The 22,388-nt window shown below is 40.7% G+C and overlaps 1 protein-coding gene across 6 annotated transcripts in view; it reads left to right on the top strand.

Annotated features, from left to right (window-relative positions):
- The window catches only part of PTPN14 (protein tyrosine phosphatase non-receptor type 14), a 110,698-nt gene that overhangs the window by 79,353 nt on the left and 8,957 nt on the right, over nucleotides 1-22,388 (top strand). For all 6 annotated transcript variants that reach the window (XM_086878656.1, XM_086878653.1, XM_086878659.1 and 3 more), the window contains exons 9-18: nucleotides 911-998; nucleotides 1,644-1,726; nucleotides 3,994-4,051; nucleotides 7,311-7,389; nucleotides 9,048-10,537; nucleotides 13,166-13,309; nucleotides 14,350-14,568; nucleotides 18,061-18,189; nucleotides 19,127-19,361; nucleotides 21,335-21,498. In XM_086878656.1, coding sequence (XP_086734782.1) covers nucleotides 911-998; nucleotides 1,644-1,726; nucleotides 3,994-4,051; nucleotides 7,311-7,389; nucleotides 9,048-10,537; nucleotides 13,166-13,309; nucleotides 14,350-14,568; nucleotides 18,061-18,189; nucleotides 19,127-19,361; nucleotides 21,335-21,498 — 2,689 coding nt within the window. The remainder of the gene's footprint in view (nucleotides 1-910; nucleotides 999-1,643; nucleotides 1,727-3,993; nucleotides 4,052-7,310; nucleotides 7,390-9,047; nucleotides 10,538-13,165; nucleotides 13,310-14,349; nucleotides 14,569-18,060; nucleotides 18,190-19,126; nucleotides 19,362-21,334; nucleotides 21,499-22,388) is intronic.

The following is a 22,388-nucleotide window of genomic DNA, read 5'->3' as shown; positions in this document are numbered from 1 at the left end:
GGTGCACTGATTTTCAGACAGTAGCTAAGGCTTATATTGGACTTCAGATGGAAGTTTTGGGGGGGGATTGCCTTAAAAGAGCTTTCATTAGTCAGCTTAAAAAATATTAGTGCTCCCTTTTCCCCCTAGCTGGTATTTTGCATATGTAATTTTAAGAAGGAATTAGATAATCCTTTAATTGGGCTGGGTGACAAAAGCATAAAGTTTCTTTACATGTAGAAATGAGAGTTGGTGCTGGGATTCTTACTCTTTGGAAATATGCACTGCAAGCCTCCTGCCATGACATGAAGAGGAATGTATGCTGCAAACAGAACAAACAAGTCCTTTCCATCCCCGTGGATTGCATGCAATGTACGCAAATGTCTGTCAGCTATTTGTAAGAAGATTATAATTCACATCTTGGGCAACCTGACAATTACTTGGGAAAAAAAAAAAGATTGCAAACTTAAAGCCAAAGTATTAACATGGTATGCATAGCCTACATAACCATGTTGTCAACTTAACCTTCTTTAGCAATAATTGGCACTGAATGAAAGGTGGAAACAGCATTTAGGGAGGAATGTCACTTAAAACAAAATAATTATATTACATGTGGCAAAAATCAGTCAGTTCCAAAATGCCACAGTTCAGTAAAATAGTTACCATTAAAGTATCTTCTATTGTGAGTCTTCAAATTCATGTTTTTAAAGAGAGCTTTTAACTCTCCTGCTTTGGGTTAAGACCTGAACATCTTTTCACTTTTAATCAGAATATGATTTCCTTATTTTCCTAACCAGGTTTCTTCACCAAAATGTTACTGAAAACCTTTCCCATAAAACGAGACTGATGTTGACTAATGGATTCTTACTGTGTTTGTGAAATGTTTGAATGTATGTGTTGGCAAACTCCAATGCATTTTTTTACTCTGCAGGTGGAATGACATTGGGAATATTGCTCATAACAAGTCTTCAATTGTTCTAGAGTTGATCAACAAAGAAGAGAATGTACTCTTTCACACAGTAAGAAAAAGATCTGATCTGTGTCATCGTGAAAACTACTTATGTAAAAATAAACCTTTAAAATTCCACTTTTCCAAAGAGGTTCACTTGCATAACACCACCCCCCCTCACAGTTCATGTTGTACTTTATGCAGAAAGAAAAATTAGCTTCATTTAGGTACTAATTTCTGTATTTTCTTCCAAGCGTCCTGAAATATCCTATGTTGGGAAATCTGCAAAAAAAACTGAAGTGCTTTTTGAATGGCATAAATACAGCAGCATAAGCAGAGCTGGGCATGAGCTACCATGTGTGCACACACTGGAACTCAGAGGGCCGTCATGCTGTTCTGTGCTATTTAAAATCAGTCCACATTTTCCTGAACCAAGACCAGTAGCAAACTGGACCAGCAAGCTTGAGCCATGTTATGGCTGTTGTGCCCCCCCACACTGTGCCTTGGCAGTGTGTCAATGCACACCACTGGGGTTCAGTAATCTTATGCCCTCAGTGATCTTGAGACCAGTAGATGTGCTCTTGGGAACCAAATTCTGTATATGGTACAACTTACAAATCATTCCTGCACCTGTTTTTTTTTAAAAAAACTTTTGTCACTTCTTGGTAGGAATAACAAAATTAATTTTTTTCCTATTTTTTTCTCATTTTTAAAGGATGATCTTGAAAATGCCAAGTATATTTCACGTCTGTTTGCATCAAGACACAAGTTTTACAAACAGAACAAAATCTGCACAGAGTGAGTACTCTTGCTTCACAGTTGTTTTCTGACACCTTGCTTTGGAATTGGTCTGAGTTTTGGCATGTCTGGTTTTGTTTGTTTTTTGGGGTTTGGGTTTTTTTTTCCTAGTCACGTATGTCAGTTATTCTTTTCCCTTTTCCCTGTTTTTCCTGTTTTGTTTTTACCAACAGCAAGAACAGACGGTTGAGAATGAAATTTCATTCTGAGCCTTGTGAACTTTGATGCTCCCAAACAGCCAAATCCTACAGGGAGTCTTGAATCAAAGGCCTTGGTGTCTGCTGTTGATAGCCCAGAATATTATCAGTCTAAACTGGTGTGAAAGGTGACATAGGTTATCATGTCAAAATGTGAGCTGTAGCAGCAGATGCACTGCCCATCCAGCAGCTAAGGGCGCTGGAAAGTGCAGCTTGTCATCTTCTAGTTGGGGCAGGATAATTTATCTGCCTCTTATGTGTGCTGAACGAGGGAGGACACCTGGGTGCATTAATATGCGTAGCTGTACTGCCACAACACAGCAGAGGTTGTAAATCTAAACCTGAAGTCTCCTTTAGGCTCTGGTTTAAGCACTTTCTTAGAAACTGGCCTTGAGCTAGTCTTCTCACACAGGTGGATTCCTTATAAAAGAAGGAGGAATTCATTAGGCTTTAGCTTTAATTCAAAAGTCTGTTTCTTAGCTGAGATGTTTCATTTACACCAGCACACATTTTCAGATTGAGATAAATTTGGCTTTCAAAAGGTTAGAGTTTTGAGAAATTTTTGTGGTGTGCTGGGCATGTACGGCAGAGAACATGAAATTCTTGCAAAACTTACCATGAAGAAGTCTCATCTCTATCAACAACACTAGTTAGAGCTGGACATCCCATCCGTTCAGCTGGGTAATGCCATCTGTTGGAAAAGAAAGCCAAAATGATGAGGAGAAGATGAGGAGGTCTTTCATGTGTGCACACATTATATTAACCTATGGTGAGTTAGAGCATAGGAGAGTCCAAAGAGGTGAACTGCTCTCAGTGATCTTTCCACTTAGAGAAAAGAGATGTTGGTTAGATTTTACATGTTGCTTGCAGTTCCTGGGAAGTGAGAGGAAGACTGGAAAAGACATTTCTTAGCAGCATATAATGGATTTCAATAGTCCAATACTAAATTCAATTTTAATGGTTCCAGAGGGATTGAATTCTAAGGAAGGTCCTGATTGTCTCCCCTGTGACAGGCAAGAAAGAAAACAAAATGCCATAGTCTGTCACCTTGGGATATTTCCCCTTTGAAGCTGTGTGTTGGGGTCAACAGAGAGAACTTTGTTACCAGTCATAACCCAGACTGCAGAAGCCATAGCTTTTGATCATGTTTCTTCCTAAACACTGAACAATTAGTTTGTGGGTCCTATGAATGTGTTGTATGTAGCAGTTTCATAGGCAATTTGCAAATATTTGGACTAATAAAGGTAGGGAATGTCACAAAGAGTGAAATAACAAGTTTCAATGTATTTTTGTCATTGGAACTGCTCTCCTTACCATGGTCTCATGTGGTATAAGCTTGTGTGCTAGAGCTACATATATTGATGACAGCATATGCCAGAGTGTGTTTTCTAGCCAAATAATTTTCCTGCCCTCTGTGTTAAAATGATAGTTGTTTGTTTTCCTGTGTGCCTTTCCTCTAATCGCACATAACATCATTCACCAGATCAGAAACTGTAAGAGGACAAATTCCACCTTTCCTCTCTTCACGTAAGCACTATATTTCTACCTCCTTCAACTTGTTTCCTTCCCTTCCTTGTATTTTTTTCCTCCTACACTCCTTGTTCCTTCCACTGCACCTGGCCACTCTAACATTGTATGTGGCTCTGCTAGTACTGTCTAACCAGTTGGTTTTTTCCCTTTTCTTCCTGATCTGTGTGCATTGCTTGGGAGTGATTCATATCAATTTAATAAGATTATCCTTGGTTTAATGATCACATAAAGTCACCTGAGACTGTACCTGTGTGCCATGTTCTGTTTTTCTACTTAAGAGACTTGTTTAATTAATTTAAAACCATAATTTTTCTTTCTTGTGTTTCCAAGTGAGCCAAATAGGATAAGGAACAAAAGGCATGTGTAGTTTGGAATGGGAACATTTGCTGTATTTAAAGGAGAACCTGAATTATTTTCATTTATTCATATATCTAAAAATCTCAGTAAGGAGCAATATTTTTCACATCTTGTTTTTCCCATTCATTCTTGACTCAGAATTGAGATATTGTGGTTTCTATCATCTCTCTTTTTCCTCCACAGACAATCAAATTCTCCTCCCCCTATCCGACGACGGCCAACCTGGAGTAGGTCATCTTTGGTATGTGCCACTGTGAGGTCTTTAAAAATATCTATATCATTTCTAATGGGATGAGGCATTGTGTAAAATTACCTACATTCTAAATTTCAAATAAGCCCATTAACTCATTTCTTGTTGGCAATATGATTGGAATGAGTTTCAAGGGTGTGACTGCCCAGATTGATTAACTGGATAATATCACCACTGAGTAGTAAAAATTACAGTCTTCAAGGCATTATATTTTTATTTGCCCTGCAGAAACTGAGCATCTTTTCTGCTGGATTGAGGTTATTTCAACATGTAGAGAAAATAATCCTCTAGAAAGAATTTGAAGTTTCTTGTGTTCTATGCATCAAATCTAGTCATTATGTAATGTTGCATTTCACATTTCTTCAATCCTCATGTTTTTGTGCAAAGACTACTTACAATTTACCAGCTTCTTGGGTTAAGGCCCTATTTTAAGTGTGAAGTTACTCTTAATTTAAGTTAAAGTATTAGAATCACTCAGGATTGTGATTCAGAGGTTTTCTTAAATCAATTTATTTCCATTTAACTAATCCCCAGAAACGCTATAATTCTGACCAAACTGGGTAATATTTTCCTGAAATATTTACCAAAAAAAAAAATCATGTGTGAGTCTTTTTTTTTTTACCTCTTGTCAATTCTAAAGAAACTCTTTTTGGATTAAATTTTAACATCCAGCATGTCAGTATTTTTAATCTTATTTAACAGATTCTGATTTTCTGTAACTGTAGCAGTGCTGGTTCCTTGGACAGAGGGCAATGTTTATCTCTCTGCAGGTTGCCAGTTTTCATGTGTGGTATAGGCTATACTTTGTAGACCTTTCCAGAGTAAGAGAAGAGTCCTATTTCTGCATGGCAGCAAGCTGATGTGAGCAAGTGTTTTCTGGACATTTCCCCACAACATGGTTACAACTTGTGAAAATGTTCCAAAATTAGGTTTAAGAAGGTACTGATTTGAGGATAGCTTTATCCTTGCAGATTTCAACGCAGGTTATTTTCCTGTGTGTATGTACCCAATCCATTGGATCTAAAAGCTGCACTCTGTTTCCCAGGCACTGGCAGGAAAACTGCTGTAGCTGCCTCCAGATTTCTTTGTCTTTTCATTATCAAGGTGTTTCTAAGGTGTCATGATGCAACACACAGGCTGCGTATTGCATTCTCTTTGGCATATTTACAGTATTTTTGGTGCCTACGAGTTAGGTCCCTGGAAATGACGACGAAAAACTGAAGGAGGAAAAATGAACTGTGCTTTGCATTTTTATGCTATGGCTTCTGTTATATCGTGAGAGAGAAATGTGAGCAGCTTTCTAAATTATATATGAAAAATGGAAATCTGTTCTTTCAAAAGAAAAATCCTGCTGCTATTTTGTTTTAAACATAAGCATGCAACAAGCCTTTAAATCCCCAAAGTCTCAGGAAGATCAAGAGGAAGAATGTGGGTTCATCAATTGAAAAGTGCACTGGGCTGCTGACTCCTCACGGTGAACTTTCAGCTGCCTTTTTCGTAATTGTTCTGTTAACTTGTTGGAACAGTTCTCTTTGGGAGGAAAAAAAAGTCCTCCTGACTGTTGTCTGAACTGCACATACCTTCATACACCTACCTATTCATTTGTCTTGTGTAGCAATAAATCAGTAGCAGAAATGGGAAGTGAAGTGGAATCTTTGGGGTGAGGCTCTGCCACTTCACTAGGGATCATGTTCTTTACTTTCAGATCAAGACCCTTTATATGGTTTTGGCATGGTTTCTGCTGTCTCTTTTTCCTGTCAGACCACCCAGCGATGTTGGTTTTCCAGTAAAACCCCCTCAGTGTAGGAGATCTTAATATTATGGTACGTTTAATTACCCGATTTTAAAAAAATCCAAGTTATCATTAATTTGGATATTGTTGTTCTGCAGATCCCAGGGTTCTTTTTTTCAAAGGAGGCAGATAGGCCTTAGAAATAAAAATTCTGAATTTCTTGCAGATACCTTTCATAACATCTACCACAAAGAAAACTGTCTGATCCAGATGTACACATTCTTAGTAGAAGTCACTTCTCCTTCCTTGCACTTTTCCTCTGCCCTCCATTTGTTAGGCTTTCCAGCATCTCAGTTAGTTCCAGCCTCAGCTTCTCTACTAAAATTATCAACAGAAGTCTCCTTGGCCTAGGTTGTTCAGTGAGACTAGGGCTTTATACCTCTGGAACTAATTCTTGTAGCAAAAAGACTTCTTGTTGTTTTCCAGTTCTGGCTTAATACAGCTATTTTGTATGTAAGAATTCATACTGAGCTTCGTATCTTTAATTCTTATTCCTTCTCACCATTTTCATAGAAAATTTAAATCTTACCCCTTCCCCACCCCCTCTTTGCTAGCAAACTTGCATGGTGCTCATCTGGTGCATGTGCACGCAAAGGCAGATTATGTGGGGTTTTTTGCCTTGGGCATCCACAGTATTCCTTAATAGGTTGAACTACGTGAATCAGCCTGGATGAAAAGCCCTTATTCTGCTGCTAAGGAAGACACATTCATGAGACAGGAGTGTCTTCCTTGTCTTTCTGCTTACTTCATATATTGAAATATGTTTTCATAAACCTCGCTCTGTGACACCGGACAGGACATTGCAGTGCAGGTGGCAAAATAGAATTGCAAAACACATTGGTTTACCAAGGGACAAAGCTGGGGAGTAATATGGCATCAGCTATGATTTATTTTCTGTAAATTATCCTGCTGATTTAATGCTGAGTTGCCCCCTCTATGACTTGTGTTAAATATTTTGTTTCAGTGCAGATTATTAGAGTAAACTCAAATACATTATCTAAGGAATTCAATGTTCTTGTAATTTACGGAGTTCTTTTAAGTCCATATGTGGTCCTGTTGCTTGTATAACAGTGTCCCAAGTCCTTGAATTTGTTCCATGTCTGCTTTTGTCCTGATTAGGTGCCTGTTTTGTTTGGGTTTAATTCTTTAAGGGCAACGGCTTTTAATAAAAATGTGAAGAATTTTAAAAGAGCTGAAATTATGGATGTTGTTTTTTGAAGTGGTTGAGCTTAAAGGAATCTTAACTGGTCAGTTTTGGGCTCTGTAACAAAATTTAGCAAGCAATTTACAAAAAGTTATTTTCTGTTCTATAAGGAGCTGCCAAGATATGTTTTTGGCTGGGTAAGAAAGAGCAGTATTCAGTGGAAAGGGCTATGAACCATTTTTCCCATTTTACTCGCAAAAATTGTAGCAAATGAAGTTCTAATGCTTTTTTATTTCCATGTGCTTTTATTTCAGCCAAGACAACATCCTTTTATACTGCCTCCTATGCATGTCCAGTGTGGAGAACACTACACTGAAACACATAATTCACAAGGTACGTAGAGCATATATTTTCCCTTTAATGTACTTCAATTTTATGTGTATGCAAAGAAGCTCCTAAGCCTTATGTCCAGATTTATAATGTCATCATGGTCAAACGAGAGCTGCTGCTGCTGCTGCAGGAGAACTAGTGGTTTTATGGTTAATGTTGCAGTAAGTCTTCCATTTGAAGTCCAATTTCAGTTTTCAAATATCCCTAAAATATCTTCCTATGATTATATGGATCTTAAACTTGGTATTCCAGTTCAGTGAGCTGAAAAAAATAATTTCTAAAGGGAGTTTGATGGCTGTACTCAAAGGCAGTGCCAGCTGGGGCCAGGGAGAGAAACCAAGTGAGGGAAAAGGGGAGAGCAAAAAGCTTTTACTGTAGGAGAAATCATAGTGTTCTGTCCATGAATCTGTATCTGTAGACAACCTTCTCTGCTGATTTCTCACCACCATCTGCTTGCACAGTTAGCCTTACAGACACAAAGAGGGTTAACTATTTTTATGCCCATGTTTGACAAATAAAATCTTTAGGAGGTTTTTCCAGGTTATTTTGATCAAGTCTAGGACTAGAGCCTAGCCCTTAAACAGCTTGAGTCTCACTTGCTTAACCACCCCACCTTTTGGAATACGTGTAGCCAGGACTGTTAGGCTGTTGTTCTTTGCAGCTCATGAGAGGTACAGTTGAAGTGCTCTTACCTGCAGAGGAACTCTCAATCATACCTGTTGGTGTTTTGGGTTGTGGGGTCTGACTCTTTTTAAGGTAGAATTTGATAAATATGGAAAGGAGCCTTTTAGTAGAGTTCCTTGCATACAGTAGATGACTTAGTGGCTGCTACTGCTCTACTGTGAAGGTGAGGCTGTGAAGGATATTCTCAGTTTTAGAAGAATTGTAAAATTCCCTTAGTTTTACAACAGACTTTTCTACATTACTAAAGAACCTAGCTGATTTTAGAGTGTGGGAACTTATTACTCTTTTCATACAAGATTTTCAACAGGGACAGTCTTGCAGTAAAGATGTGATCCAGGATATGATCTTTACTAGTCTTGATTTCCTCTCAGGTACGCTTTGCTGAAGTATTTAACATTCTATAGTTCATCTGTATGGTGGTTTGTTGTTTAGGTTTTTTTTTCTTTTTTCTTTTTTCCTGAGCTTTGATCACCCAAATGTGTCATACTTCAGATCCTCAACACTGTTGATTGGTCTGAAGTAGGATTTCCAATTTCACAGTCCCCTGATACTCTGAATCTCAGACAGCCGCGTATCAACAGAAGAGACAAGAGAATTTTTCAGGGTAACCATATGCTTGCAGCGCCGGAGTTCTAAGGCGTAAGCAGCACTGAAGCCTTTCACGATGCTGAGGGAGGAGATGCCCCTTTATTCTTCCTTGCCACCTCAGGCTAAAACACTTCCTCTCTTACCCCTTTCATGTTTCCCACAAGGTTCTTAACTACTACTATATTTTCCTAAGTGTTGGGAATGTTTAAGTGGGTAGTTTTGCTTTAGTTCTATTTCAATGGCTCAAGGATGCTCCCAAGACCAAACATTCCCTGCACTTGTGCAATAAGCTGTCTCTGCACTCATTGGTGCAGACTGATGCATTTAAAGTTTTAACAGTGAATAAGCCCTTGTGGGTTGAAATTGTCAACACTTCTCTCTCTACACAGATAGCATTTTCCATGGAAATGAAGAAACTTTCTACTGTAGGTCTCAGACCAGTTTGGATAGGTGTCCAATGGACTTCAGCTACTTGAATGGTAATGGACCCAATGGGAGTGTATGCAGTGCCCACAGCATGAACTCCCTCAATCGCTCACAGAACTTCATTCAGGCATCTCCAATGTCCTCAAATCTGAGCATCCCGGGAAGTGACATCATGAGAGCAGACTATATCCCCAGCCACAGACACAGTGCAATCATCGTCCCGTCTTACAGGCCAACTCCAGATTATGAAACTGTCATGAGGCAAATGAAGAGAGGGGTGATCCAGATGGATAGCCAAAGTCAATCTTTGAGGAATCTCAATATTGGAAACACACATGCTTACAACCAGCCAGAAGACCTAGTTTACAGCCAGCCTGAGATTCGAGAGAGGCCCCCTTACATGATCACCTACGGGCCTCAGGGGGCTGGCTATAACAAGCCTGTGGCCCCATCTGACCAAATGAACCCGAACAATGCTGCTCAGAATAAGACAGCAGCCAGCGCCATATCCCACACAGTCAGCACCCCAGAACTGGCCAACATGCAGCTGCAGAGCAGCCAGAGCTACAACACCACCCACATGCTAAAGAACTATCTCTTCAGACCCCCGCCTCCGTACCCGCGCCCGCGCCCTGCCACCAGCACGCCCGACCTGGCCAGCCACCGGCACAAGTACGTCAGCGGCAGCAGCCCTGACTTGGTCACTCGTAAGGTCCAGCTCTCGGTGAAAACCTTCCAGGAAGACAGCTCGCCCGTGGTGCGCCAGTCGCTGCAGGAGGTCAGCGAGCCCCTCATGGCCGTGAAGCACCACGCGGCGGTGAACAAGCGCCACAGCCTGGAGGTCATCAGCAATATGGTGCGCGGGATAGAAGCCATGGCCTTAAAAACTTTAAATGCCCCTCTGCCACGCAGGAACACTTTGCGGGAGCAGGTGCAGCCAGAAGAGTCGGTTCAGATGGGGCATGAAGTTCAACAAGTCCCTCATTACCACCACAAAAAGACATTTTCCGATGCCACGATGCTGATACACAGCAGTGAGAGTGAAGAGGAGGAAGAAACGCAAGAATCTGTGTCCCGGATAGCGGCCCTTCATGAGAACATGGAGTACAGTGCTCAGCTGCAAGCTGCCTTGGCTAGAATACCAAATAAACCTCCTCCAGAGTATCCTGGGCCTCGTAAAAGTGTCAGCAACGGAGCACTGAGGCAGGACCACGTTAGCATTTCTGTGGCTGTAGCCAGGGCCAAGGCCATGAGGCCGGGGCCTTCCAAAGCCATAAGTGTCTCTCGAACTGATCAAGTGGCAATAAATGGGTCTTCACTGGGGCCCTCCATCTCAGAGCCTGACCTCACCAGTGTGAAGGAGCGGGTCAAGAAAGAGCCGGTCAAGGAAAGGCCTGTGTCTGAAATGTTTTCTATCGAGGATAGCATTATAGAGAGAGAGATCATGATGAGGGTAAGTGCCTTCCTCTGTTGTGGTGGCTTCTTGGAAATGAGAAATCACACAGGTCAACTTCCATACCAGAAAACTGTTGGGTCAGTAAACTGCAGGAAACGTGTGTGGGAAGATGTGGATTTGCCTAAAGTTGGGAAATGTGATATTAAGTGCCACATACAATTTGGTTTTGTGGGCCATCGAGGGGACTGATCCCGTGCACTGCTTGGGCTTGTCTGTTTCCTCAGCTGTGGCTCTTTGGCTGCTGGCCAGACCTGTGTTTGACCCAGCTGAGGATGCCACCACCCTGGCAGCAGTGCTGGCTGGAGGTGGGTGGCAGGGCGGGCAGCTGGGGATGAGGAGGCTGATGCAAAGCCCTTGATGCCTGCTTCCCTTTAGGATTTGAGGGCAGGGCGAGTCTGGAATGCATTTGCTGAGATGGGTGGGAGGTTGTGGTTTTGGCACGGTGTTTTATTCCTCCTTTGCAAGGGTGTTGGGTGAAGTATCACATAACATAATGGCAACTTGAAATTTTTTTAAATGATCTTTAATTCCCTTCCTGCCACTTTATGTAACATAGTTATCTGAATAAAACCCTGGTAGCCCTAGAATATGAATTGTTGGTTTTGCCAGTAACCAAGGAACCGGATATCTAAATAGAGAAGCAGCAGATGTAGAGGCCGTGTGGTTGAGCATCTGGGTTGTTTATTTTGTTAAAAATGCACTCAAGTATGAGAAGTAGGGTTCTGTTAAACTTGCAATGAATTTAAAATAAGAAGTATTTAAAGGCAATGAGAGAAATATGAAGGGTGCTTATCACTTAGTGACCTACATATGTACATGGCGTAGTACTGTGAGCACTGCAACTGCAGTCACAGAAACTCCAGTGTATGCTGTGGGTCTTGTTTTCAGCACTGAGGTCTGAAACAAAAACAATTCCTGAAAAAAATAATAAAGCATCTAAATGGTCCAAAGCAGAAAAGAGTTTGTACTAGATCAATAGCTGGCTAGATTTAAATACTGCTGTATATTCAAAGGAAATTTTCCAAGCATATCCGTTGTTGTTTTTATCCATTGGGCATCCTTATGCTGATGTAACTGTTAGCAATACAACCTGAACTACTAAATTGCAACATGGAGACTGAGTTTAGTCCTTGACAACTCCTAAACTTTAAATGGAAAATAGATACTTGACTATAAACCTGATTTTTCATTAATGAATAGACATTGGTATAACAACAAGCACGCATACGCTCTTTTGATCTTCTGATGAAAGAAAATTTAGTGAAAAGCAGGAGCCTACAGGATTTTAGAATGGAAATGAAGATGAGAAGAGATGCTTGAATATTCTTTCTCTGCAATAACCATTCAGATCAGTTTGGTCAAAAGGTCCTTTATTTGTTGTTGCTTTGAAAGTAAAGGGGGAGCCTTAGCATTAAGCTTTTCAGGTGGTTTCAGCCTAGATGAGGAATCTTGACATGTGTGGACCTTCCTTTTGTCACAGGAATCAGGTGTTATATTAATGGTAATTTGGTGACCATGACCTGTTAAGCACAGACTTTCTTCTCTTTCACCTTTGAAGTAGTAAAAATAATAAAATTCCCAAACAGAGGAAAATACTTTAATTTTCGTGCTTTCTCAAAGTATAAAAAGATGCCAGAGTGGGTTTGGATGCTTGTGTTTTCGCTTGTGCTCTGGAGGAACCCAGTAGTGAGGAACAAGGTCACAAGCTTTTGAAAAATCAAGGCATATACATATGTCTGAGGTCATTCAGGTTCAATTGTGTGTTTCTAGGAGCTGAGCTTGGCCCATCTGGTGTCCACAGCTTCCATATGTGTGCTGAGAACCAGGCACCCCTTCTGCTTATCCATCCTTCCAAATCCAGCAGAAAGAGCTGTTAAGGAAATGGAATAAAATATTCCTAATTTGGGTAGTTCTGGAGATGCTCTGTCTTTTTTGATGCTTCAGTTCCCAGTGGCATAAGGAGGGGGCAGCAGGATGAATTTAAAATTCATGCTCTGGTTCTCCATATCATACCATAATATTATTCATGAATATGATAAATAATATCCCTCCCTGGCTGTTATTGCATTCAGTTTCTGGAACATGTGAGCTCAGTTTTTAGTGCAGAATATATCATGGGTGCTGTTTGAATCACCATAAAAGCTGAGTGCATTAGAAGACTTCTCATTTTAAGTATTACCATCACAGAAGAGAAACAATGGCCTGTGTTTTAGTGTATGTTGTTATAGATTGAAATTATTGCCTTTCAGAAGATGCCCCAGGTATCTTGGCTTTGGTAGTGCTACTTTAACGTAACAGGGTGATGCTTTGTGTGTCCTGCATTCAGAATAATGTCTGCAGGAAAATGCTTGAGATTGTATTTGTGTGTCTTTTGATGGCATGTAAACTGTATTACATGCTGGGATTGCTTCTTTGAAATTAAAATTCTGTGCTCATGTAGGAGCAGGCCTTTGAGGAATAACAGGAAGAATAGAGGTTGTATTTGAATTTACGATGCTAATGGTGATCATCTGCATTCCTTGGCCAGAGAGTTGCAGATTTTGGAGATTAAAAAAACATTCCAGCATTTTACTGGCATTATAAATAATCACACAGAGATGAAAACGTGCCTTTTCTTGCCAAAAGAATCTAGAAAAGCAGAAGATGGCAGGCCTGGAGGCCCAGAAGAGGCCCTTGATGTTGGCAGCACTGAACGGACTCTCAGTTGCTAGGGTTCCAGTGCCGGAGGACAGCCAGGATGAAGTCACCAAGGTGCCAATGGATGAGAGGGTAAGATGGAGCCTCACGAAATGTTGCTTGTTCCTTTTGTTCCCAGAAGCATGAAGTATCTAAAATACTAAAATTTGATTTGAAATGTGAAAAAAAAATTCTCTTTAAAGTTTTCAGAGCCATTAACACAGAAATGGCTAACACTGGTATGTCTTTGAATGCAGGCAAAGCATCAAATGTCTTGAACGTTTACTGAGGCCCGTGAAAAAGGAGGCTTTTCTCTGTTTCACCTAACTGTGCAATGTCATACAGGATCAATCTGTAAATCTCACACTTTGCACATTTTTCACTTGACTGGGAGAAGTTCTGCAGTGCTCACCCACAGATACCGTCTTTCATGTTCTGATACAGATAAGGAGTTTGGTTAATGTCTCTAATGGGATTAATTTTTTTTTTAAAAAAAGTTATTTGCCTCCTGATGTTTGCACACACAGGTGTGTGCATGTATATGGAATTTGAGATATTGAAAACAGTTGCTGCTGTTAAGATTTGAGAAACAAATTTGCAAAGAATCTTTCTGGTTTTCTGGCTAGAAATTTGCAGCCTTGTGTTGTCTGGTACCCAGGGAGTAGGTAGGGAGTAGTAGACTTCATCTCTACCTTGTCTGTGTGTGGTGCTGTGTTCAACCACAGACACTGCATCCTTGTGAGTTAAGGCAGTATTTTGAAAATGTGGGCCAGATCACACTTCTTCCTGTACAATCTTCTTCCTGGAAAAAAAACCCAAAACACTAAAATATCTATTATATTGAAATCATATATTCATACTGAAATTCTTACTGAACCAAGATTATTTAGCATAGGTTTGGTTTTTATGCTATCAGTCTTCAAAAATGTGGAGGCGGAATGTAAAACTGTAAAATTTGCCAGTGGTTTCACTTGGTAGAAATAGGTGTGTCATATTTCCTCAGATAACTGCAGAAGGAGTGAGAGAATGCTATGGCTGTGTATTGGAATTTAAAGAACAGATGGATAGGTCTAGTGGTAAATATTCTTCCCAGAAGCATTAAGGTGTTGGTGCTGTGTTCTGTTAAACCCTAGTGCAAAATCTTGAGAAGGAAGCTGGAGGAGGGGATGGTGTTTACAGAATATGAGCAGATTCCAAAGAAAAAGGCAGATGGGATCTTCACCACTGCTGCCCTACCTGAAAACACGGAGCGCAACCGCATCAGGGAGGTCGTTCCTTATGAGGAGAACCGAGTGGAGCTGGTGCCAACCAAAGAAAACAATACAGGCTACATCAATGCTTCACACATAAAGGTAAAAGCTTGCTTGAGTTTTGCTTGGCAAATGAAGGTGTGCAAAGCTTTGTTCGCATTTCTGGCTGCACAGCAGCATCTTCTGTACCTCTGGAGCTCCTCAAAAGGTTTAGGATGCATTGTTATACCTTTGTGTGTCTCCATGGACACCTCTAAAGTCCCCTATTAACTAACATGCATAAGTTGATTTAACTGCTGGAGATTGGGAAGTCATTTTAGAGAGGCATCCTGACTTTTTTGTGCCCGCCTCTGCCAGCTTGTTGTGGAATGACTCTATTGGTTAGTGTAGAAAGAGGTGCTGGTTTCTCAAACCTCATGACAATGCATTAAATCAGCCCCAATGCCTGCAGTGTGGTAAAGACATTTTTTAAAATATGCACTGACCTTTCCAATAAGATCCCTGCATCTCTGACTGGAAACCGCATTGAACTTCCATGTCTCAAATTATGTTTTTAACAAGAAACTTCAGATTTCATGTTAATTCAATATAGAAATAATTAAAGAGATGACCTGACTGATGACCTTACAAGCATGGTCAGTTTTGACAGTGAACTATGCTCCAGTGACTGCAGATGCTGGTTTTTCTTTAAGCTTCCAGCAGTATTTGAAAAGCCCTCTGTTGGATTTCACTGTACCCTGAGAGAAGTAATAGGAATTCTCTGCATCAGAAGACAGATTCTGTTGTAAGAGAGGGCTGTCTGTGTTTTCTCATTGTCAAAATCCAAATTAAAAAGAAATTATTAAAAAATAACAAATTAAACGTCCTGTTAAATTAATATTTTCCTTGTCTAAGAGCCTTTTAAAAGTTTTAAGAGACTTGCTGGCCTTGGCTGGGATTTACAGTGCTAAATCCTGGTGATTCAAAACAATTTCTGAACCAGGATCCTGGCAGTTTGTCACTTTTCTGCATAGCCTGGTAGGAAGCAGATACTGAATTTTTGCATAATCAGACATTGCTATGATGATGAATTTCTGAGCCCCAAATTTTCTACCTACAAAACTAGGTGGAGAAAAAGAAGATATTCCTAAATGATGCTATTTTCCCTGGCTAGTTTTGCGCCCACATTTCACCTTTTGTGTTGCTGTTGGACACAGACACATCTTGTGTCCGTGGAGCACCCAGGAACAGGCAGCAGTGTTTTGATGCCTGACAGAGGGCCTTGGCAGGGCTTCCCTCCTGCACTCAGAGCCACGCTTTCAGAAGCCAAGCAGATGTGCTTTTGCTTAGCAGGTGAAATTGCATCTGTGAAATTTACCTCAGCAGCACAGTGTGTGTCTGTGTTTTCAGTCCAATATTTAATTTTTAATTTCCTGCAGTTAGGGCATTAGAATGCAGTAAACATTCCAGGCATCCCATTCCCTTCAGACTATTTATGGGCCTTTCTTGTCATGTGCCAGGAGGCTTGGACCAAAAGTCAGTAGACAAAGAAAACTCCTCAATCATCCTGATAAGATCCATGCCTGGAGGATTCCAGCTCCCACTGCTTGGTCTGCAAACCCCACAGTTTTACAATAATTCCTGTTTATTTACCATGGATCATTGTTGTTAAGATACAAAGATGATCATTTATACTGAAGAGAAAAATTGTAATTAAATTTATGGATTAAGCACAAAGGTTCCTAAGAGTAATTCATCTGACTGTTTGTGTCAGGTCAGTATTGACTTAAAAAACTCAATAACGCTGTACTAGCACTCATGGGCTGCAGACCATCAGTCCAAGTATAGGATGCTGCTTAGGGCTGTGCAGTTTGTATTAATTCTTATTTAGTAAAAGAACTTAAGAAGTCTACCAGTGGTGGCCTTGCAGTTCTTAACCGTCATTCAAAAAAGAAAATGCTGCATGGTATGAAATAAAGAAAAGGAGCTGATATAGAGGGTTGAACAGTTTTCAGTGAAGTGAGAAACTTGTTATCATACAAAAGCTATGTTATTTACAGGTGTAAAACCCCAAGCATCTCAGCTTAATAAATGGTTGTTTGACAAAGAAATAAATTAATTTTATTTCTGAGAATGTATTCAAAGTCTTATACCTCAAACACAGCATGTGGTTGAACCTGTCAGAGTTATTGATTGTTCCTCGTAGCGTTGTCTGCTAGTGTGTTGATATTTATGGATGTGTCAGCATTTTTGTTGTAAATCTTTTTCTCTGGGATTTATAACTTTGAGAGAAGTGGTTCTGGGCTAAGAAACAGAATTAGGAGGCCTTTGCCTGAGAAGGAAAAATATTTGAACTTTCCAAAATAATGAGTTTGCCTGGTTCTTCTGGTAAGTATATTTTTGAAATGATGTGTAGCAGTTCTAAAAGCACTTTGGTTTTTTACCTGAAATGTTAGAAAAACATTTTTATAAGCCTTTCCTGATGTATAGCAAATTATGTGTCATAAAATTATGATTTTTTGATGCACAACTTTTTTTTTAACTGCGTCTCTCAGTTAAGTGAAGCAGTGTTTTATACTGGCTATCTGCAAGGTAATGCTGGCTCTGTTCGGGGCACTACAAAATTTATGGTCTTTAAATCTGCATGTTAATGCTTTGAAAAGAATTTCATTACATTTCATGCAACTACACAAGTATTTCTGTAAGATATGGTTGGTAAACCAGTTGTGTATTGGGAAACAGATTTACATGACTACAGCTCTGGGTAATTTTAAATTTCTCATGGTGTTTGAAAGACATTTGATGTGCTGGATTTACTTAATGGTAGTTTTCAGGTTCTGAACTGAAAAACCCAAGATGAATGAGGAAGAGAATTAACTTGAAATTAAGCTTGTCATGATCTTATCTCTAGCTGGCAACAGGCCTATTGAGCTCTATTATATGCAGAGAGTGGACATAGCTGCATCTTCTAGGCTTGGCATCATCTTCAACAGTGACCAGTGTAGGAAGAGGCTGTTTAATAAAATCACTTTTGTCTGAATGGAAAATAATTGAGGGAGGTCCTAACCAGCAGAAGCCTTTAGCTCATCGGGCATGGGGTCATTTGTGTTCAGGCATTCTGCACTACCCTGTGTTAATTTGCAGCAGGGCAATGCCTTTTTAATACATGTAGACACTTCCTCTGGTCCTCAGCCTTTTTTCACCCTGGTCTGTCTCCAAGCCCAGGGATGTCACTCATTGTCACACAATGCTTATTTGTATTTAAGTCATATCTGACACAGGTCCTCAAAACAATCCCTAACTTTTATTTGGTTGATTGCTGGTTTGTTTTTTTTTTTATCTGTATGACCCAGATGCAATGCCATGAAGGATAGATGGTATTTAGGCCAAAGCTTTATGGTTATGGGCATCAAGACAGGACATGGAAGCACTGAAGGTTATGTTTTGTCAGATTTGCTCTTATCAAGAGCAAAGACTTTTGTTCATAATTTTGATCAAAAGTAGAAGAACAAAGAAGATTTTGCTGTAGTTTCTTTTGTTTAAATTGCAGTTCTGGCACAGACACTGCTGAAAATTCAGGTGCTGACTGGTTGTTTCTTGTTTCCTTTCTCCCAGGTGACTGTAGGTGGAGAGGAGTGGCACTACATTGCTACCCAAGGGCCCCTGCCACACACATGCCATGACTTCTGGCAGATGGTGTGGGAACAGGGGGTGAATGTTATAGCCATGGTCACAGCTGAAGAGGTACGTGAAATCACAGAATAGTACTTTCTGATGTGAGCCGATCTCTTGTTATCATCTATTCCCACTCCAGTAACCTGTTTTTTCTATCAACATCCCCTTTTCCTCCAGCTCTGTTTGAACATATGCCTGTACTGCTCTCATACTATGCTTCCTAACTTTCTGACACTCAGTTTGGCAAGTGCTAAAGCGAAACGAGCAGGAGCCCTCCTTTCCCTTGCTTGGGCCAAACCAAACAAAGATGTTTCCATTGGAATGTGAGAGCGCAGAACTTGCTCCTGGTTGAAATGACAGAGATTTCCACACTGTCCAGGGCCAATTCTGTATACCATCACTCTTATCAGCTGAAAAGAGACCAGAAGCTGTTGTTTCCATAGAGGTGTCCATGTGAAAAAAAAAGAAAAAAATACCCCAAACAAAAACACCCCACAACTTTTTATTCTTATGCCAAGCAAAACAGTTATTCCTATTGTAATCCAAGAACTATGTGCTATGCTGTAAAAACTGGCACTTGTTGTTAACTAACACCGCATTCGGCTTCATGCCTGGCTGCTTTCAGCAAGCACAGGGAGTAGTGGAGCACATCAAGTCAATGCCCAGTTCCCAAGGCTGATCAAGAGCAGACACTTAAAAGCTGCTGAAGAGATTCTCCTTCTATTTAAAGGAGAGTTTTCCCCAGGAGGAGAATATTTACCAAGGTGTTGTAGGCAGCAGCTGTCTTTTGTCATGAGAAAAGTCTTCAGGTAGCTTTACCCTTAAAAATATTACATGTCTGAGTTTAAGTTTTAATGGGTATTTTCTGTACTTTGTGGGATGTTCCTTACTCTTCCAGTGCTTTAAAATAAGAACACTTGGCTTATCCAGAGATTTTTATGCCTTTTGTTTGTAAAGAATTATAATTGCAGAAACTAATGGCATTTTGTCTTGTTTTGTTATCAAGGAGGGAGGAAGAAGTAAGAGCCATCGTTACTGGCCTAAACTGGGCTCTAAGCACAGTTCAGCCACCTATGGGAAGTTCAAGGTGACAACCAAGTTCCGCACAGACTCTGGCTGCTTTGCAACTACTGGTCTGAAGGTCAAGCATCTTCTCTCTGGACAAGAGAGGACAGTGTGGCATTTGCAGTATACTGACTGGCCAGACCATGGGTGTCCAGAAGAAGTCCAAGGCTTTTTATGTAAGATTTCTTTATTTCGCATGATACATCAAGAAAAAGGTTGCTCACACTGGATTCAGTTCACTGTACCTAGTTACAGCTGGAATTTCATATCAAGTGGTTGCTGTCGTGGTGTACAAAGGCCTCAGCTAGGTTATACTTGGCTGCAATTTGGAGAAAAAAAAAAAGTGAGATTCCAGAGGTAGGAGCTAAGGTGATTAGCAGGAGGAAAAATCCAAGGCCGCAGCAGTGCCAAAAATTCAGGAAATTTTAAATAATAGGATACTTCTGCTTATTGATCTGTTGGTGTAAGTTACTACCATTTCCCAATTGCCTAATGAATGTAGGAGATAATAGGCTGTACACAAATGTAATTAGAAAAGTCTAGGTGAGAGAGGATCAGTTGCTATTGAAATATGGTGCATCGCCTCCAGTTTTTCTTTTTGCAAAAGAACAGAGGGCTCTATCACGCACGCAGTAAGTCTGAACTCACTGCCACTCTTGTAACTACATGTACCCAGGCAATGCTTAAGGGCCTCCCCAATTACAGATGGTCCTGGTTCGTGCATTTCTGAAAATACAGCTATTATGTTAAGCTGTAATGTGTTAATAACACTTCCTGATTCTTACCAAGTAATAAGCATTCCCATATTAAGTAATAGGAATTCAACCATTATTTAACTTAAGACACATCTCTGGCACTACACTAGGGAATGATGCAGAAATCTTTAAATTACCACTGAAGGAGTGTGTACATGGTGTACTGATGTATTGGAGATGCCTGCCCTCTTAGTTCCTGAAAGCTTTGCAGCTGCAGTGTAGCTCTGTGGCAGCTAAGTCCTCTCTCAGGAAGATCCATTGGTTCTACTTCAGTCTTGCCACAGCTCCACTCCTTTAGTTATGCATTCTCCTTTGCATGGTACATGCTCGATGTAAATAGTGCATCCTCCTTTCCCAGATGTGTCACAAAGGCAAAAAATAAAAAATGACATTTTGGCTTCAGCAAAGGAGTACCAAGGAATCTGTCTTCAAGGAAAAGCTATTGCCCAATTCCTCGTTTGTTTCATACTTTGTTTCTCCTACCAACCCCTGTAGCTGTGGTTGGGCGTGGCAGTAATTGGAACCTGATTGTCCCCATTTCCTCTCTCTCATTGTTTGCCATCACTTAGAGTCCCATTTCCCTGTGTGCATTAAAATGCAGCTTTTCTGATGTTGGTAGGCCTCCATCCTGCCTGTGGGGAGAGGACAGCCTGTGGGGCTGCAGTGCCTTGACACCAAGGGTCAGAGCAGGAGAGTTCAGCTTAGGTCTCACTTCCCACTTGGAGTGCTGGGAAGCCGTGAGCTTCCAGCATGTGAGGTTCTCAGAGTGGTCTGACAGCAGGATGTGTTGAGTGATGCTAGGACAGCCACACAAGGCAGCTGTTCCCAAGTCCCAAGCTTTCTGCAGATGGCTTCAGGGAAAACAGCAGTGATCTCCCAGAAGGGCTTGTAGCTATTGAGAAACAAACCCTGAGCAGAGAGTGGGGGAGAGATTCTGTCACAGTCTAGAAGGGTGAAGGAAGAAAGGAAGCAGGGCAGATGGATGCTCACTTCCCATCTGATACTGGCTTTGACAGGCAGTAGTTTCAGTTGGGACTTAGCTGTTGTTTTGATCCCAGCCTGTTAATAGCAGGAATTGCTGTAAGTAATGTCTAGAATCATCTGCTTAGGGGACCTGGAGATTTGCAAGGGGGAAAACAGAATTTAATTTTTTAAAAGAACTATTTAATTTAAAGGAGCAGACTCCCAAGTAATAATTGACACCCAGCTGGTAATTGCTGGATGCAGTGCTGTTCAGCGCACCCTGGCCAAGATCAATATTATGTTGTAAAAAATATAATTTACTGCCACTTTGACAGAAAATAATTTTTCCACATTCTTTCCCCCCTCCCCTCCTAATTTTTACATGTAGACATGTAGATGTTTGCAACCTTGCCTGCTTTTTCCTCTTGCAGCTTACTTGGAGGAGATACAGTCGGTGCGTCGGCACACCAATAGCGTGCTGGACAGCAGCAACACCTGCAACCCTCCCATCGTGGTGCACTGCAGTGCAGGGGTGGGGAGGACTGGAGTGGTGATCCTAACAGAGCTCATGATTGGCTGCTTGGAGCATAATGAAGTAAGTCAGCTTCTTTTTCAAACCCCGAGCTTGTCCCTTGGCTAACTGGCTACATTTCTGAGGTTGAAATTAGAAAGCACTGATGTGCTTTCACCTTTGTGAGCAAGACAAGGACCTTAAATGTGGCAGGCAGAGGTTCCCCATGGCAGGTTACTTTCTGTGGTTTTCTGAATAGTTGATACTATGCATTTTTTTATTAGGATTATTTTAATACATTCAAAGTTAGGGCTTTCTTCCCTCTTTTAAGAATTTAGTTTATTTCATACCTGTATTTAATTAAAAGTCTAGAGACAGTGTTTTTGCAAGCACTGCCTGAGAGAGGCTAGAGAATAATGTCCTTGCTCTTCTAAATGAAGTTTGCTGCTCTCTAAATTCTCTCCTTGAGCTCCTTCCTCACTTGTAATCTCACCTGGAATGAAACTTAACTGTGTTTTAAGTATAAGTGCATTTATGTATTCTTGTGGGGAATAGGGCTTTAGGATTTGCAGCCAGCATTACGAGTAACAAAGTCTGCAGTTAAGAACAAGAACAAGAGCTCCAGTAGAGCAGCCATGGGCTGCAACTTAATTTTCCTCTGTCACTGGGAAACTGTCTAGGAAGAACATCAGATCTTGACTAACAATGTGCCACACAGTTTTCGTGACAACTGTGGAAAGAACATCACATCTTGACTAACAATGTGCTACACAGTTTTCATGACAACTGTGGAAACCAGGGATTTCTCTTGCCAAAGAAAATGCTCAAAGACCAAAGCTGCTTATAGAGATAAGAATGCAGCAAGAGTGACAAATAGACATGTATCATCTCCCCCTCCCAATAATCAGTCACTGGGTGAGTTCAGGGAAGACTGAGGGCTCCAGCAGCTCATCCAAGACCCTTACAGATCCTGG

This window comes from Cyanistes caeruleus, chromosome 2 (assembly GCF_971803275.1).
Source record: "Cyanistes caeruleus chromosome 2, bCyaCae1.hap1.1, whole genome shotgun sequence".
NCBI classification, from domain to species: Eukaryota; Metazoa; Chordata; class Aves; order Passeriformes; family Paridae; genus Cyanistes; species Cyanistes caeruleus.
This window is presented reverse-complemented; position numbering and strand designations above follow the sequence as displayed.